Below are 18,672 nucleotides of genomic sequence, written 5' to 3'. Positions count from 1 at the left end.
TTTAATGTACTTCTGTCTAGTGGTCTGTCAAATTAAATACTTGAGGCTTTAGTATGTAGTCATGTCATAAAACATTAAGAACAATGAATTGGGTAGGTATTTGAGGTTCATATTCACAGGAAAATCTTTTCTGCAGAGGCTTAATTATTTCCAGCAGTATTCACCAATGAAATGTTCAGAAGTAGTTTGTCCTATAATACTAAAGTCCAAGTGTATACCACACTCTGGATTAGATTTATGCAATTATCTGCTATGTTTTAAGTTATTGGACTGAGAGGATGTTGTTCATAAGCTGTTCATGATAGGTCCACAAATTTTGATTTTGTCAGGCCTTACCTATCATTTGCACTTTTTATTCCTGCTCTAAAATATGCATGAAATTACTTTAATTTGGACTTCACAAAATAGATTTTAACAGCCAAATGCCAACTGAGTGCTTTTTTTCTCTACCAGTTTTCAAATAAAATTCAGGAAACACTCCACAACCCGTAAGATTTGCCCTATGGCAAGTCTTAAGACCTCTTATCAGATCCTTTCAGCTAGGCCAATCTGTAATTATCGATGCACTGCACGAACCACACTGATGTGGCATTAGCTTTACCTCGAATCAAAAACGCTTAAAAACACTGCCCCTCCAAAAAGAATTTTTTGACATGTAGGTTTGAGATCTTTACTCCTGCCTTATAATTAAAAGATATAAAATTAATAGACATGAAATTCAGTAAAAAAACAATTTACGAAATGTTTTTGGTAAACATTTGAGATGAAGACACACTGACAACATCATTTCAGAATATATTGAAAGAAAACACAAGTCACAGACGTTTTAATTCACTTTGTTTTCACAGATACTTTTGAAAAGATGAATTCTATATTTAGCAGCAAATGGAAATAAGACCCTCTTGCAAAGACTAAGATATCCAGGATTTTTTAGAAAGTACCTCTTTTACATATAACATATATGTTATATGTAATGTCATTGGCTGATGGGAAATCCTATCCTGCCTTGATGGATAGAAGTTTCTGATTCCTTTTGTATTTCATTATGAGCCAAATACCTATCTGCCCTTGGTGCTTTCATGAATTTTGTGCTCAGAATTTCATTTTCACTGGCTGCTGGCATTATCATAAACCAGGAATAAGTTAGTTTTAGGGACTTTTTAGGAACATAGGTTAGTTAAAAGGGGTAAACAGTAAAGTCTGTTTAGTAGTGCAGTAACCTGGTGCAAGAGGCAAGCAATATTGTGTTTCATTGACACAGTGGTGGTGGTATGGGGTTATTTGGTCTATAGTTTAAGATTGTGACTGTTTGATAATTATTCTTTTCTTAAAACTCCCTCAGTGTCCAAGACTTACAAGGTGGAGGGCGTGAGGGAGCATATGCAGCCTCTAGGAAAGAAGCACCAGTATCCACCAAAATTCGAAGTTTTATCTGTGATAAGCTGACATTCTCCTCACAGCATTTTATACAGTTAGTAGTTTGCAATTAGTGACAACTAGGAATCCATGGATTAGATAGAAGGTAAAGGATAAGTGACAGATAAAAAAAAAAAAAAAATCAAGGTTATTTGCTTGTCAGAGAACTGAATGTGTCCCACAAAGATCACTACTCCTACTACAGAAAAATAGATGTTGGGGTCTGCAAAATGAAAAAGAGTACTTAGTTTTTGTTACACAGTCATATTGGGGTTGAGTCCAAATTGTGTAATAGTTTGAATAGCAGTAACAGCAGGAACGATGCTTAGAGCTAAAAAAAATTATAGCAAAATGTATCATCAGGTTAGGATCACACCACTGTCAATCTCCAAAAAATGTCAGTTTCCTCCTTTCCACAAAAGATTAATGAGATATATTTTTGTGCTTCGAAGAGTCTGATGAACTTTTAAATCTGATTTCTGAAAGTGAGATAAGATTATGCAGATATATGTCATATTAAAAAGATTCAGTAAGGGTTAAAGGAAATCCCAAATCCCAAGTTCTGGCTATTGGAAACCAAGTCACTGGGTGCAGTGACTTAGGATGATGATCTTTCTAGGGCTCTCTAGAACATATTCACACAATTTTTATTTTAGGGAGACTGCTATGAGCAGAGAAAAGGGGCTGTAGAATGAAACCTTAGAGGGTTTCCTAAGGAAATGGTTCCTGTTGCCTCCTTTTGCCTCAGTATGTACAAACTCTGGTCTGAAAGCTATTTAGTTGCACCATAGGTTATTTGATATGTATTATTATATATTATTAGTACCTGCAAACCTTTGCACCCACATCTTAGAGACATATGGTAAAATCTCATTCTGGTCTTTGAGCTTTTAGCATTCATATTTTCAAACTTCTCCCTGCTATCACACTAGTTGAGAAAACAGATTTGTTTTTCAAGAGAAGTTGAAACTGCATGCAAGTAAGATTGTTGCTAATACTCATTGCAGCACTGGCATCATTAGAGAAGCTGAGATCACACTATGGCAGCAGTGCCACAGATCTGTTTGTCTCATGCTTTAAATAAGACACTCACTTCTTTAGCCACTTCCTCATACTTTGCCCTATTTTCAAAAGTAAACTAGCAATTGCCAGAGACAGTAAACTCTCCGGACTGCAAAAGTACCCACTTTGCATAACCCGGAGTTTTGGAGGGGTAGGCTAGCTGCTGCTGCAAACACTGAAGGGAGGAGTGGGATCCCTTTGTGGCATATCTAGCAAAAAAGGAGAAGGACAAGACTTGTGTTGGAGCCCTTCGCAGCAGAGAAGCAAATGGTGATTCAGGGCATTTCCCCTCAGGGGTGCCTCTTTCTCGGCAAAACGTCGCCAAGCTGTGGCTGGGCTTTAGCACCGCACACATCACATTTAATGCATATTTGCTTCAGGACAGCTACATGTCTGCCAGCTCACAGCCACACGTAAGTAGTCACAGGTGACAGAGAAACACACCTGCCAGACACAGTTCTCCAAAGCAGGAGAAAAGCGGCAGCTAGGTACAACATGCACAGCAGCAGCCTGCTAGTGCAGTTATACAGGTTGGTGTGAGCCACGCACAGGTAGTTATTATACCATTCACGACAGATAGCTTTCTATATCACTGTGCTTTTTGCACATGCTCAAATGTCCAGTCATCTCAGGTGATCTCAAGTAAGCCTTGGTATGAAACCCAGAAAAACTTGGGCAATTTAAGAAGTCTAATAGCTGAAAAACTAAATACACAGTTAATACAGCCTTCACATACCCTTCTATGGTATAGTACACTAAACCTGCATGAGTGGAAAGCTGTAACCACATCAGCAGCTCTAGAAAGGTCTCAAATTACATTAAAACACACCTCAAAAGAAAACGATTATACCACGTCTCCTGAAACAGAAATTTCAGAGAAGTAACTTGTTCTTAGTATTTGGAAGTCATAATACTTACTTAGCAAAGTAAGATTATGTATCTTTCAGATATATACCTAAGCAAGTGACTCAGCAATGAAATATTTCATTAGTAACTCTCAATGTGGATGCAAGACTTTTTATTATTATTTTATCACCTCTTCTACCAGTTGTGTCAGCATGTAATCTTTAGAGTTCCTGCAAGGCAATACTGCCCTCTCGTGGTGCCATTTATTATGCACAGCGTTTTTGATATAATTCATCTTCAAGGTTAAGGTGTTTTTAGGGATGTATAACTTTGACTTCTACAGAAAAAACAGCCCACCTGAATTTTGAAAGACAACCACAAACTGAAGCAAATGAAGTATTATAAATACAGACTTAGTTTTATAGAAGTTGATCCAAAAAACAGTCACTACTATTAACAGACTACTGAAAGCCAGTATAGCAGAATGTTAGATTTAGAGCAAAGAGCAAACAGCACAAAACACAGATTCCGTGTACCATTTAGTAAGGAAAGAAATAAAGGGAAGGCCAGGACAAAAACTGATATAAGTTTATAAAAGCAGATATTGAAGTCATTAAAACATTTACTGAGCAAAATTTGCTTTCAATCTGAGGTAAGCAGATTGACAGTCACACCTGGAAACCAGCGGCAATTAAAGATCTTGAAACAGGAATCAAAAATTCTTGCTAAGTCTTTCAGAAATATAAACTGACCTACTGCTATTCTTTACCAGTGTCACTCATACCTATGGAAATTTCTTACTTGACCTTTATCCATGCTCCTGTTCCAATGCTAAAAATTACTTTTTGATAATTTTGCTATACAACTACAAAAAGATATGAAGCTTTGTTTCCAATATTGTAACCATGTAGCTCTGTAATGCAGTATTGCCATAACTAGTAACAGGTCATAAGCTTTGTATTGACTTTGCAAGGCCTCAGCACTAAAGCTCATCAGACTTGCTCTGTCTGAACTTTCCTTGATCTGCCTGTAGCTTTTTTTTTTTTTTTTTTTTTTTTTAAAAAAAAAAAAAGCTCGGTTGATCTGTGACAGCAGTTTCTCTAATTGACCAGGCATCTATGGCTAATTTGTTTTACTTCTGTTTATCTGGTACAACCATAGTTGTACACAGATAGCAGTTATTCTATGTAGAATGAGATATTTATGATTCTAACACAATGATGTAGCACACAGAAAAACAGGCCTGGTAAGATAGCAGAGGACCTGAGGTGAGACAGAATGTGGCACAGAGGAGTACAGGTGGGGGACCAAAAGAGATGGGGGACAGGCTGGGCTCTGGAGACCCCACAGTTATAACTAACATGCACAGGGTCAGTTAAAAAAAAAAAATGCAGACCTACAGCTGCACAAAACTAGTTATAGGGGTAACAAAGAGAATAAACCAACCTAACATAAGTAAACGCAAACCATATACAGAAAATTCAGATGTAACATAGGGCAGTAGACCAATGAAGAAAGAAAAAGGCATAAAAGTGTTAGCAAGCATATACAAATGACCCCAAGTGGATTTTCAGAAGCAGGAAGAAACCAGCAATATCACCAGCATATCCCTCCCACTGAAGGATTCCAGATGCAATTTATAGCATTATCTTCTCCAGCAGTCTAAAACTAAGGACTTTAAAAGACCCAGAAGAGCAAAGGAAGGGTGTGCATAACTCCAAGAGAAGGGATAAAAAACCAAGCTGTGTGTTACAATTTATTATTACTACTACTGCAATTTTTTTTTTCCGTGTAAGTACTCTAACCCCTTTTCTGTAACAGTTAGATCTAGCCTAATGATTCTTCAATTAGATTGTAAAGATTTCCATTATACTAATAATAAATGCTTGGCTTTACTTTATACCACATGGGTATGCTTCCTCTTTGCCCATATACAAAATTTTGAGCATACCTTTCAAAGAGAAAATCACTTACCACATTCTAGGAAGTAGAGATCAGCAAGTCTCCATTTCTTGATGAGAAATTAGGTGAAAGCTTCAGTAAAAATGACAGCTTTGGTCATGCTGGTTTATATTAGAAGTTATAGAGTAAAAACCTCCCCACTGTTAGGACAGTTAGAGGGGTTGTCATATTCCTGAGATACAACTGTTTACCACACAAGAGCTACGGATAATTTTATTTAGAGACTTCAGATAAATTCATAATCAAAGTCTGAAATCCATCAACACATTTTGAGAAGTGGGAGTCTAAAGTAGAGTTTCTAAACTTGTTTCCTCATTTAAGGGACCTGATTTTTAGAAAGATCAAACCTGACACTAATAGAAGCCATTAGACATTCAGCCAAAAATCAAAAGTACACAGAAACCTGTTCTAACAGAATATACTGATGCAAGAACTCAAAAGGATATCTCTGAAAGAAGACTCACAAAGGGTACAAACAGCAAAGAAAAATCATTGGCCTATTGCCTGCAAGGACCATTTCTCAATTTATGGAGATCATCCTTGTATACTAAAAGTGTTTGAAGCAGGGTAGTCAAACAAGCAGTACAGTAGTATTAGCACAGTTTTGTATTGTACTAAAACAGGAAACCCTAATAAATTAATTTTCACTTAGGAGGAAGAAGCTAGCAAGTTGGCAAATACTCATATCAAGGAAAAAAATAAAAACATTTAACACAGGTTGATACATTTTTGCTCCTTTCTGTCCCTGCTCCTTCCACCCTATGATCATCCTGGTAGCTTGTGCATGCAGAAAGGAAGAGGGTCAGGAAACAATTCAGTGTTTTGTGTTGCGCTGTTGCTTCTCTCCAGCACTGAAGCAACTGGCAGAAGTCCTAACAAAGAATTATATAGACTGATAGCCCACTACAGCAGAGGATAGAGACTTAACAGGCAGACAGACATTCCCCTAGCTCCCCTGGTAAGCCTCTTTGAAAAGCATCCTAGGATACAAGGGATGACAATCAGAGACTCCAAACAGAGGTTGCCATCATTCTGTTAAAAAGCATTGATAAAACAGTGCTAGATTCTTGTTTACATAGATTATAAACATGGTGCAAGCCTGTTGCTAAACAAGCCAACTTTACTTGAACAGAGTAATTCATGAAGTTGACACTTACACTGTAAAGCTACACAGAAGCAAAAGAGGCACCCAAGCCAAAATGGATCTCATAAAAATAAAAAAGCTAATTTTGCTGAAAGGACATCAAGAAATAGATGGACTTTAGGATTTACGGATCTAATAAAACAGTCCAATGACCTTGTCAAAACAAGTTTATGGAAGAGCCTCACACATATGAGACAACCATTGTCAAAATAATTATTACCTCATTAAGGTGCTCCGAGGATCTCTAGGAAGAATACAGCACACATTAGAACAGCTTTCAAGAACATCTGATTAAATTCCATGCTGCTTGCTTTCAAAATGACAGGCAAAGATGCATTAAAAAAAAAAGAAAAAGTATGTTTAGACAAAAAGCTGCACCTGTATAGACTCTTTTTTTCTTTGAAGAGAATACTAAGCAGTAAACACTTAAACAAGAGAGCCAGTGCCCAGCTGAACAAAGACATTCAGGTGTTTGACTCCCAGTGATTTCCATCGTAACTGTTTCCCAGATTTTTGGGATGGCTGTTGTTCAGTTTTTCCTGGACAACATGTGCTTAAAAACCTCCAGGTTTTCTAAGAGATTGCACTGGTCTTGAGTCATCCTCTGGCCCACAGGATTAGAAAAAAAAAAAAAATGCAGTTCATCTCATCCTTGCTTATGTTGAGTACAATTACAGAATTGCAGTCAGCTTAGTCTATCTGCACTGTATTTTTCTTCTATCCCTAACTGCTAACAAAGCAAGGCCTCAAGAGCGAGCTTCAAGAGGAAAAGTGACTTGCTATTTGCCCACCCTTGCTATTCTTGCATCAAAATCTTAATTACTTATTTCAACCCAGATAATTTCTCTGTTTAGGGTTAAAACAATCTCAAAAAAAAAAAAATAAAAACACTGTATGTATCTTAATAAGGACCAGGCTCTGCAGAAGAAACTAGTATTTCACATTAGTATTTCAAAAATAGTGCTGGGCTCGAAATAGTTTCCCTGTGTCATGAATAATACTTAATCTTTTCAGGCCTTTGCACAAATTCAAAATTGAGCAAGAGGTTATATTACTGTTCGTCTTTATTTCTGAGATTCAATAATAGCATTTATTAAGAAGCTACTGAACTAACTACGAACAAACTGAAAACTGAATTTCCATGTGAGAGAAAATACTAATACGGAAACAGAAATTAAAGCAAGCAGAAACCACCAAAAATTCATTTTATTGCAACAATGTCCCCATCATCATCAGAGATGGCAAAAATTAGGTTTTAATTCATTCTGCATTTCTACCTTTTTATTTATGTAAATATAAATTCAAGAGTGTAAAATAAATCCACATATAAAACACAGAAAAAAACACATTCTCTTTCAGTGACTCAAAAAAATACATACTGAATAATCATGACAAATCATCCGTTGTCCATTTTTCCAAGTATACAGGAGTGAAAAAATGCAGAAAGTTATTCTCCAAAAGCATCCTGTATAAAGTCCTTAGAGTATATAAGTAATATTTAGTAATCTCATATTCTTGAGCTTATGGATGTAGATTCCAAGAAAGGAGGAGAGACAAAACATCTCAAACTTCAGATCATTTAAACTCCATCTAAAATAATCCATTAAAAAAAAAAAGTTCAGTTCTTACAGCTGAAGCATCACAATTACTTTATTAGTACCATTATTTTGGAAACTATTTCTTATTAGTTTTTCCTGCTTTTAAAATAAAGTCAGAATACTTATTTCAAATAGTTTTGTTACTTATACTGAAAATATATTGCAGAAAGTAACTCCACATGCTGGTACAACAGGCCTTCATGAAGTTCCACTTACTATGATGTATCTTAAAAACCAATGACTATAGCATGAAATGCACACTGAAAAGTCAGTATCATGGGATTATGTACTATCTTTCTTCTCAGATGTAACAAAATGCTCACATTTTAAAAGTGAATATCGGACTGTTAGACCACATGAATATTGCATGATTATAAACATCTGGACTAGGAAACTTAACTGATGAAGAAAGATATGATTATTTTGCTTTACCATTTTATTACTACACTAGAAAAATGACATCAGTATTATAAGTGTATTGCGCAAAATATTTCTTCAAGGGGAATGTTTTCCACTGGGTTCAACAGGCAGGTGTTGCCAATGATCATGGCTTCTAATGCATATCATGCCAAGTTCTTAACAACATTTCCCTTGTAATTATGTTACAATAGAGAATGAAGAAATAAGATGGTAAAAGCAAAGCTAAAAAGAACTGCAAGTAACTCCACCAAATAGAGAGGAAAATGATAAAAATATTTAAATCAGCACTCTTGTGAGTCCCCACAGTTGCACCGCTACTCTTAGGTTTCCAAAAGATGCATATGGTTTTATAAATATTTTTTGTGCTAAGAGCCATGTTCAGAAACAAAATACAGGCTAGCACAAGTCTATCTTCTTGGAGATGCATGTTAAGTATAAAATCCACTTACTAAAGTGCATTTGCTGAATTAATCCTAACTTCTACTATTATAGCTATCCCAATAAACAATACAAACTAAACGTTATCTAAATTCTACCTCTACTTAAAAGCAGTAAATATAGATGATTGAAATCTAAATTACAATCTTTACTACCAAACATTGTGTCTCAATGCTGTGAGCTTTAGAAATAAACAAGATGTACTGTTCTAAACTTCCTGGAAATGAGGAAGTGCCTCTAATTAGAAATACTCAAAGTGTACAATGGAGTTAAATAAGCAGAGCTGAAGTAAGCATTGTTTTGTTTTATATTCAATATGATGTTTCTTTAAGGCTCTGAGAGAAGCTGTTACTTTTCTCGAGATCTTTTGGCAAAAGATAAATGCAGAAGTAGCAGGGCCATTTGACATGTCAGAACTTGTATTTTCATGTTTCATTAAAGCCAGCTCATTCAGTGTCTGTATACAGTTATTGCACTTGTGTTGTTGGAATACACCTATACCAACATAGTAATAATGATTGCAACAAAGCCATAGTAAAATAAACTTTGAAAAGGGTTCAATTCTGATATCTGAAGATAAGCATCTGCATGTTTAAAGTGTTCCCCTAAGAATAAATACAGACAAATTGCTCAAGTCAGATGCACATGTTTAACAATTATTTAGCATATATAAAATTTCACTCACCCTTTTATCAATACAAATCTGTTAGGGATCAAAAAAGACTTACCATGCAAAATATTGATTAGTGCTGCATAATGGAATATATATATTTCTATCAGAGTTAAAACAGCATTTTCAAAATTTAAAGAAAAATAGATTTTTAAAAAGGGATTCTACTGTTGAATGCAAGTCTTCCTTGTAGCAAAGACAAGATAGAAATAAGTTACAATTTATCACTGTACTTCAGTCTTGATGAAAGACTAATAATAATTTGTCCATCTATTTCTTAATAAATGCTACATTTTCAAGAATAAAGGAACTATCAGTAGGCATTATTTCTACTTAAAACAAGTTATTTCTCTCTGTAATAGGTCAAGTATGCTTTTAAAGATTCAGGTAATGGTAGACTCATAATTTTCTCTCTCAGCAGATTTCGAGGAGGCTCTTCTGGCTTCAAGGCCTCACTGTGATCTTTATCTTCTTCCTCTTTGTTATCATCTTCCATCTTTTCATCATCTTCACTATCTAGAGGCTGAGGAATGAGCTGATTGCCAACAAATACATAGGTGTTAATCCTGCGTCTACGACATCTCCTGCGTTTTCGTTTTGGAGGAGCCTTCTGAGCAATACCCTTGGCTTTCATCTCCTCATTTATGAAGTTTCTAAGGGTGCGTCTGATATAGATTCGTGCCAGGTCCTGGAGATTCCTAACAGCACATGGAGCTAAAATTAAAGAGAGAACAAGTTATATTTTCTTTCTAAATGAAATTTCTCTCTAAGAAAAACTAGCTGCAAGACATTAAGACTAACGTTTAAGAGCAATTGAAATTTTAGCACATGGTACAATACGCAAATAAAACAAGGGGAGATAGAGAGCTCCTGAGAAACCTTGTAGCACATTCACTACTGAAAGACTTATCTTATTCAACAGACATACTTAAAGAACTCAAATTTGAGCTGAAGATGTCTTCTGGAATATCATTAATCTTTTACAGAAAATAGAGTCCTAGAAATTAAGGTGTCTTTTGACATATATGAAATAAAAGTTGAAAGCATGGAAAGATTATTAAAGTATTCAAGAAAGCATACACCAAATAATGTCACCTTTCAACATCTGGAAAGTCTTGAGACCTGCTTCTGGTACTGTTCTAAGATTCTGCAGCTGGGAAAGAATTTGCCCACTATGCCACATTGGTCTGCACAGGTGCCTTTCTCCTACTGGCCCCAACTGCTAAAGGAGAGTCATGCCAGCTTGGCAGCTGTCCAAGCAGGTCAAGTCATCCATAACCTTGCAGCAGAAAATGAACCAAAACTGCTGAAGTCCAGAGCAAAAAGAGTAGCAACAAGCAAAAAGCCACGTATTTTCCAATGACAGAAAGGCAAGTGATGATTCTAAGTGTTGCTGGGCTGGTGCACAACCTGCACTAGGTAATAAAATAAATAAATAAATAAATAGAGACAACCCTGCAGCCTATTCAACTCTCTTGATTCTCATTTTCATTCCTATACAAAGCAACATAAAATTCATGGGGACTACCAAAAGGAGAATCTAGTGAAGAAATAATTTAGATGAATACACTTCCAATATTGCATTAAGCTTAAAAACAATATATTTATAACTAAACCTCACTTCACACATTGACTTCAGTTACATATTAGCTACTCAAACTTAAGACAAAGGATATTTATGACTGACACATTCCAGTTCTAGCAACACCGATTTCAGCTAATGCCAACTGAAAAAAATCCAAACTTCACTTGTTTATTATAAAAACAACCCCAAAGCTACGAACAAACCCTATTTGACCATTTTCAGCACTCTTTTGTAAAATCATGCTAAGCAGGCCACAATCACAGATTCTATGCCAATCACAGTAAATGCAAGCACAAAGCATAAGACGTTTAGAAGTTAAAGTAAATTAACTGGCATTCATTCCATACAGAGAAATAAGAAAGACTTCAAAGTCAGAAGACAGACAAACTATTTCCTTCAAAAGGTGGAAAAAGCTTTGAAACAAGGCATGCTGTTCAAGCTCATCTTTCTTAACCTGTAAGACAACACAAAACACCTATAATGCTAAACGTACAAAATTAGACATTTTATTTTTAGTGCTAGTTATGATTGATTATATCCTATTTGATTTCAACATTTAAAAGATTTCAAGACAAAGAAAAGTCCTCAAAGTATGAGTAATTAGAAATAATCCATAACCAGTTCTTCAGATATGAATGCAATTAAGGAAAGTTGCACAGCACTATGATTACATTAAATCTCAGATCATAAGCTAAAATTAAGAACTGCCAAACAATTGATACTACGTAAGTCAAGACCTAAAGCTCCTGTATTTCTGTTCAGCATCTCAGGCACACAAAGAGGTAGCATAAAGAAAATGAGCTTTTAGAAGTCTTCAGACATACATACATATATATATATATATATGTATATATGTATACACACAAAAAAAGGAATATATACTTTAAGAACTCTTTGATAGTTCTTTACAAATTTACTTAGCTATTTATTAGCAAATGATTAGTATTACAGATAGGACAGCTGAAAACTCTCTCTTCTCACCAGAAAGGGTGGAAATTGGAGTTCTGGACACTTGTCCTAATCAATAGGAAAGCATATTCAAGAGCAGTGACTATTTTGTAACCAACAGTTGCAAAGTGATTCAAACCAAGCACTCACTGCTCTTCCTCCTCCACCCTAGTAAGTATAGGTTATTTGAGACAATATGTTAACATTATCCTAAATTGAAAGAAAAACTATTTTAGTAGGAGGAAGATCACATGAAGAAAGTTAGAAGTGCCACCACAAAAAACTACAAAACACTGAAAGCATAAAATTCCTGCAAAGCTACCTTGATACATTGTCAGCACTTGCTTATGCTCTTGTCACTCGTTAGTAAGTAAACTGGGTAGGATTACCAGTTAATGTCAAGCCCTCATTTCAATAAATCATCATTGGTATGATAAGAACTGGGCAAGAAATACAACTCATTTTCCTTTTATCAGTGATATTCTTAAAATTACTTGATGTTTGAGAATCATTATCGAGTTACCTTTGAGGCTAGACAAACTTCAAGAAGTTTAATAAAACTTAGCAGAACCTAGGAAGTTGCATTTTTTGTCCTTTAAGATTACATTAAAATGAAATTTAGACGCTATTAGAATCTACCATTGTGATTTATCAGTGAGTCAGGATGTACTAGGGAACAACCAGACAGAATTTTTAGTATACACAGTACCTTATGGGTTAATGCAAATTTACTTCCCATGCTTTAAGCTATTCTATTTGCATACTGCTAAATGTAAGCTCTGTTGCAAAGCAGAATATTTACTTTATCAGTGCTAGTGCTGCCTGACCTTTTTTGCATGGCTTCCAGTATGCCCACAGAGCTTGCCCTTGCTTGCAATATGCCACACAGGTGTAACCAATCTAGTGTTGAATACCCCCTATTAAACCATTTACATAATATGAAAATTTGGATGCATTTTACTGTTAATCTACCCTAGTTCCTTCAAGTACTCAAAAAAAAGGGGGGGGGGGTCATTGTGCAATATTTGGATGTCTAATAAGCACTTTTTTTCCAATTGTCTAGCAGCAGTGAACTGTGTCCTGACCAATAATTAAGCTTGTAAAATGATCCTTTAGCAACACCTCTGCAGCCTTCCATGAGAAAAAGATTCTACTTCGAGAATGACTGGCTCACAGATATTTTATTAAACCCTATGTACATGTAACACTTATAACTATTGTAAGTATACTACATTACATGCATATCAGAAGACATTCAATCCATCCTTAATATTGTCCATGTTTACATCAGCAATGACATCTGCAATTTCTGGCTTAAAGTTTACAGGAGGGTAACATTTACTAGACTACTTTGGACATTTGAGATACTTTACACAGGTGTGAATTGTATTATAAAAGAGAAATTGGCTAGGACTAATTTCTTGAGCTTCAAGGTCACTTTTTTTTAATTTACAGAAAAGCTGTAGTCAACTTGAGCAGTGAAAAGCAGCATACCTTACTGATTTCATTTTACAGTGAAACTTCAATGCCCTGAAGATTTTTTTTTTTTAATAGTAATAACTTTGCAGCACTTTTGTGTGCTACTTACCTCTTCCCCTTCTCACTAAAGAGTTAGTTATTTTTAAATTACTATGTTAAAGTTACACATAGGACACAGCTTTATTGTACTAGAATTCAGTTCTGAATGTTACTGGTCTGCACTGGTTTCATCTGTACTATGAACATTCAAGACTGGTAACAGAACACTTGAAAATCCTCCTGTATCTTACAGGGAATTAAACTGTACAGAATCATAGTAAGAACAAACATTCAGTTTGATAAGCCACCTCTGTTTTTCATTGTTAGCCATGATACATCTTATCTATTACGGAATAAGTCTACAACAAAGAACAGAGGAAAAAAGTTTATGTTAGAAAAAAAATCAGTTTTAAGAAAAATAACTTCTGAGGTCCCAAAAAAGCAAGTGTTAAAGCTACAAAAATGAATTATTTCTGCAAATAACTGATTACATAAGGGAAAAGATCATCTACACTTCAAAAAAAAGCAAGTGGAACTACAATAAAGCAACAATCCTTCACGAGCTCACATATACCCTCAAAATTAATAACCAGATCACCAATAGCCAGTTACATGCTATGCAACCTGATATGACTTTCTGGACTCTTGAAGTATTTATACCCATTTTGCATTTTAGAAGTGCACATGGAGGGAGAAAGACCACAAAGAGGACAGGAATTCCTTCCCATCGAGTTGCATGCTAAAGCAGAACATAAGAACAGAAGAGAAAAAGCTATCACTTTCTAGTTTAGATGTTACCAAAGCCCCATATATTATCCTACTCCTAACCCTAGCTGTCCAGACAGACCATCTCATGTCTGCTCCTTCCTTTGATCTTTCCTTATCGTGCTATCTTAACATCTTGGCAATAGATGCATTTTCAGAGACATTCTATCCTTTATTAACTCAACTCAGACTACTGCAACAACAAAGCAAACCCTAAAACAGCTAAGCATCATCATATCAGTTGCAGAGACAAGCGCACTCAGCTGTTAACATGTTACAATACTACAGCTGCAGTTTAGATCTGCTCCTTCCATTTCAGGGGAAAGGAAGAAATATTTTTCTCTAGGAGACAGTCAGAAAGTGAGCACTCCTGACATACCTAGTATTAGCTGAACGGATTTCCTGTGCCTCATTAGAAAGCAAGAAGCTGAATCTCAAGGGAAAGAAGTCTGGAAAGAGAAGCTGGAAACAAGGCATTATTTTAATTCGTGATATTATTTGTATAGCGATACAGAACATGAGCCAGAAGCACATAAACAGTCAGCTACAGCTTTTCTAAATTACATTCCCGTTCTATCATGTTACATGCCTGTATAGCATAGCCCCCCTGCTTCCAGAAAAACACCAGCAGGCACTATAAAAACCTGTCACATCAAAGAGACACCACAAGTGACACTTACGCAGTCCCACACTGTCATGTTTGCCATTGTCATTTCTGTTTGGTTGCACTAGTGGAGCAAAGGAAACAGCAAGGATATTTTTACTTTCCCACGTATTCTGTCCTGTTCTCAAGATTTGTGTCAGCTGCAAAAAAAAGGAAAAGAAGATGGTTAAAGTTTTTTTTTTTACACTCAGACTACTCGGATTGGTGTTTAAAAATGTTGCTATTTCAATATGCTTCAAAATTCATTTATAAAGGTTGATTTATGGACAGAAAGGAATTGTATATTCCTTGAAATATTATTTGGTCACTATATAATGAACAGAACTTTCTTTGACAATAGGCAAAGATACAATTAGAAAATGAAGGGCCAAGGTAACTTTTTCAAAGTTTTCTACAGGATTATAGAATACTTTAGGTTGGAACCAGCCTCTGTAGTGCAATCTCCTGCTTGAACACAGCCAACTCCAAAGTTAAATCAGGTGACTCAGAGGTTTTGTCCAATTAACTTTTGAAAATTTCCAAGGATGGAGATTCTACAACCTCTCTGGGCAACCTGCTCTAACATTCAGCCACTCTCACAGTCAAAAACTTTCCTTATAACCAGGCAGAATGTCCCTTGTTGCCATTTGTAATCTTCTTTTCCTTCTGCTGTGCATCTGCAAGGAGAATGTGACTCCTGTCTACTTAGTAATCTGCCCACCACTTTAGATAGTAAAGTCAGTAAGTAGATCTTCCCTTAGCCTGTTTCTTTCCATGCTAAACAAACCCAGCTCTTTCAGTTTCTTCTTATTTCACATGGTCCAGCACCTTAACCATGTGCACATATGGCAAAAATATTCTTAGTGCTAATTCTGCTTTCAAATCTTGGCTACTTTTAAGTTGAATTCCATCAATTTCAGATGACCATATCTTAGTTCAATAAATACTGAAAACAAAAAATATTTAAGTAATTGAATGTATCTGAACAGTGCAGGTTATGTTTAAAACAAATATACTATTTTGAGAAAGCAGATATAAATGTCAACATTTTTATCATAAAATATTTCAGTAAATATTTGGATTTAAAAGGACACCAACTTAAAAAACAGTCTTTCTTTCTCAATTTCCCTATTAGCAAAACAGGGAGAATAATACTTACCTTTGTAAAGCCTTTTGAGATCTATGGATGAAAAGTGATAGAAGTGTGAAGTATTATTAGAATAATACTCCTGTCTGGAAAATGTTTAACCCAATATGCGAAAGCAACACTGAAAGCTGCTGAAAACAAGTCATTTTCTTCCTTCATTTTTTTCCTCTCCATACCACTTCCCACTAAGCACATCAATTTCAGGTTTCTCCAAAATCAATTATTTGTTTAGAATTTTTTTGTTTTGAAGTACTGACAGTAAAAACGTATGTGTGTTGGGGGGAAGGATTTCAAAGAAGTTTTGGGACTGGTATGAAATACCAGTTTTGCCACAGACTTTGATGGAATGAGAATATTCATGCTTTCCTACAAGTTTAAGGGAAAAGGACTTCATTAAAAAAAACTAATATTTACACAGCTGCAGCAATACACTGAACCAAGATGTCATTAGTCAAACATTAACTTAGTCAAATATACATTGAAAAGCATTCCTAAGTTATATAATTATACTAAAAGATAGCAAGGGGAAATTGTCACTAAGTCACCTGATCTTCTATAGGCATTACTAAAATGCCTCCAACTTTCAGTAAAATTTTCATGTAGTTTTCATGGTCTTTCTGGACTCCAGCTCCACAGTAAATCCGGTCATACTGATGACTGTCTGAGGCTATTTCCAAACAGTTACCAACCACGAAGGCAGGTTCACAGAACTCAAATCTAAGGGGAGAGAAAAAAAGGGGGGGGGGGGGGGACATTTCAAAACAAGATTTTAAGGAAAGACAGTCCAGATAAAGACAGAAGAAAAATCTTCAGATTAAGGTAATGAAAGAAGTGTTAGCATACATACTTTAAAAACATGCATTACATGGCAATACTATTTAGAAGATAATCTATTGTTTCTGCCACATTAAGGACCACCACAAAGAAATTCTTCTGCAGTTCTATCTATGAAACAAAAAAGGACTCAAAATATCAGACTTTCTAAATGCAGGAAGATAAGGTTGTTTAGACAAGCCTACAAGCCATAAGAGTCCCTTTAAAACAGTATATTTTAATGAAGGTTTATTCAACAGCCTGGTTATCACTCAAATGTTGAAACAATTCAATTCCTAATAACCAACTGAATCAGGCTCTTAAGACTCACTCTCCTCCACCTCCTCATTTTCCACCTTGAGTCCAACACGTTTTTCCCCCAAAAAAGAAATCACTGGAAAAGGTTTTCATTTTTTGGCTATACACAGAACAAGGAAAAAAACCATCCATCTATTCCGATTTTCATCCACAAATGAAAGTTGTGTAACTGTTTGTAAGTGGATCCAAGTTTATAACAGAAGTTGTGAGGATTATAAGGACCCTTGACCACTGCATAACATACCAAAGAAAAAACATGCACAGGACAGAACTTCATTGCCATAGCTGCATATATTCCTAATTACGGTGATATTTTCTGACAATTTTTAAATCTCCGCAGCATTTTACTACTTAAGTTGCTCATGCCATGACACTAATTTACATATTATAAACTTTTTTCTTCAAATTTTACATTTTTTTCTACCCATTTTAAAATTAAGAAGAGAGACTACAAAGTTTACCATAGTTGCTTCTAGAAAGGAATGCAGGATTTTTTTTTTAAGTTTTTTTTAAAAGTTTTTTAGAATTTTTAAAGTAAAAAAAAAAAAAAAAAAAACTCTGAAGTAAACCCTAACGCCTTGTGGGTCCAGAAAATGGTTAATAAGCTTCATCTGATAGTATTAAAATCCAATGCATCTCAAGTTTAACCCAGAAGCAATGATTTTTTTCCCCTGAATACTTCACAAATGCACGCAGCCATTTTATGAGCTTTACAGCTGACTGTCATTGGAAAGGAAATTATTTTGACCTGGTTAGCAGTAGCAGATACCAGTATGACACCTGATGACATTCAAATCAGTGCTGCTTCCGTTACAGTGAAGCTTGGCAGCTTTTTCTACTTCCTGATATTCCACATAAAACTTCTGATCTACAACATCACCAGTAACAAATGAGAATTCCATTACAAATTAGACAAATTCAAATTCTAATAAGAATTCTAGAATTCCTAATTAAAAAATTCAAATTAGAATACTAGTCTATTAAGATTTTGCCTGAAGGATTCAGTGGATTTTACTTTTAAGGAATGCTTGATCTTGAAAAAAAAATGCAACGCTCCATTCTTTGGACAGTAATGGACAGACTTCAGAATCCTTCACCAACTATTGCAACTCTCTCACATTCTGTACGTAGCCAGTAATTTATATTGTTATTCCTCATCTAATTCCAGTGGAAAAACTGCAAGCTACAAACAATATTGATAAATTAGAAAGAAAGAAAAAAAAAAAAGGGAGGACGATGGGTAAGGAACAACTTCCTTGTTGCACACAATTGGGAAGCAAGCCTGAACTGTGGTTGAATTAATTTCAGATGAACAGAGAGGGAGATGAACAGGGATGAATAAAGACCTAGAAACGCATTAGGCAAGGTTAAATGCTGGG

The 18,672-nt window shown here is 35.4% G+C and overlaps 1 protein-coding gene across 7 annotated transcripts in view; it reads right to left on the bottom strand.

Moving 5' to 3' along the window:
* Positions 1–7,618: 7,618 nt before the first annotated feature.
* The window catches only part of PCMTD1 (protein-L-isoaspartate (D-aspartate) O-methyltransferase domain containing 1), a 52,406-nt gene continuing 41,352 nt past the window's right edge, over positions 7,619–18,672 (bottom strand). For 6 of the 7 annotated variants that reach the window (XM_064507555.1, XM_064507557.1, XM_064507553.1 and 3 more), the window contains 4 exons: positions 16,708–16,879; positions 16,175–16,195; positions 15,053–15,176; positions 7,619–10,270 (listed from right to left, as the gene is read on the bottom strand). In XM_064507555.1, coding sequence (XP_064363625.1) covers positions 9,900–10,270; positions 15,053–15,176; positions 16,175–16,195; positions 16,708–16,879 — 688 coding nt within the window. In that variant the 3' untranslated portion in view covers positions 7,619–9,899. The remainder of the gene's footprint in view (positions 10,271–15,052; positions 15,177–16,174; positions 16,196–16,707; positions 16,880–18,672) is intronic. The other variant, XM_026097800.2, reaches the window with a different exon arrangement.

This window comes from Dromaius novaehollandiae, chromosome 2 (genome assembly GCF_036370855.1).
Source record: "Dromaius novaehollandiae isolate bDroNov1 chromosome 2, bDroNov1.hap1, whole genome shotgun sequence".
Classification (NCBI taxonomy): domain Eukaryota; kingdom Metazoa; phylum Chordata; class Aves; order Casuariiformes; family Dromaiidae; genus Dromaius; species Dromaius novaehollandiae.
The sequence above is the reverse complement of the archived record's forward strand: the minus strand, read 5'-3'. Positions and strand labels throughout refer to the sequence as shown.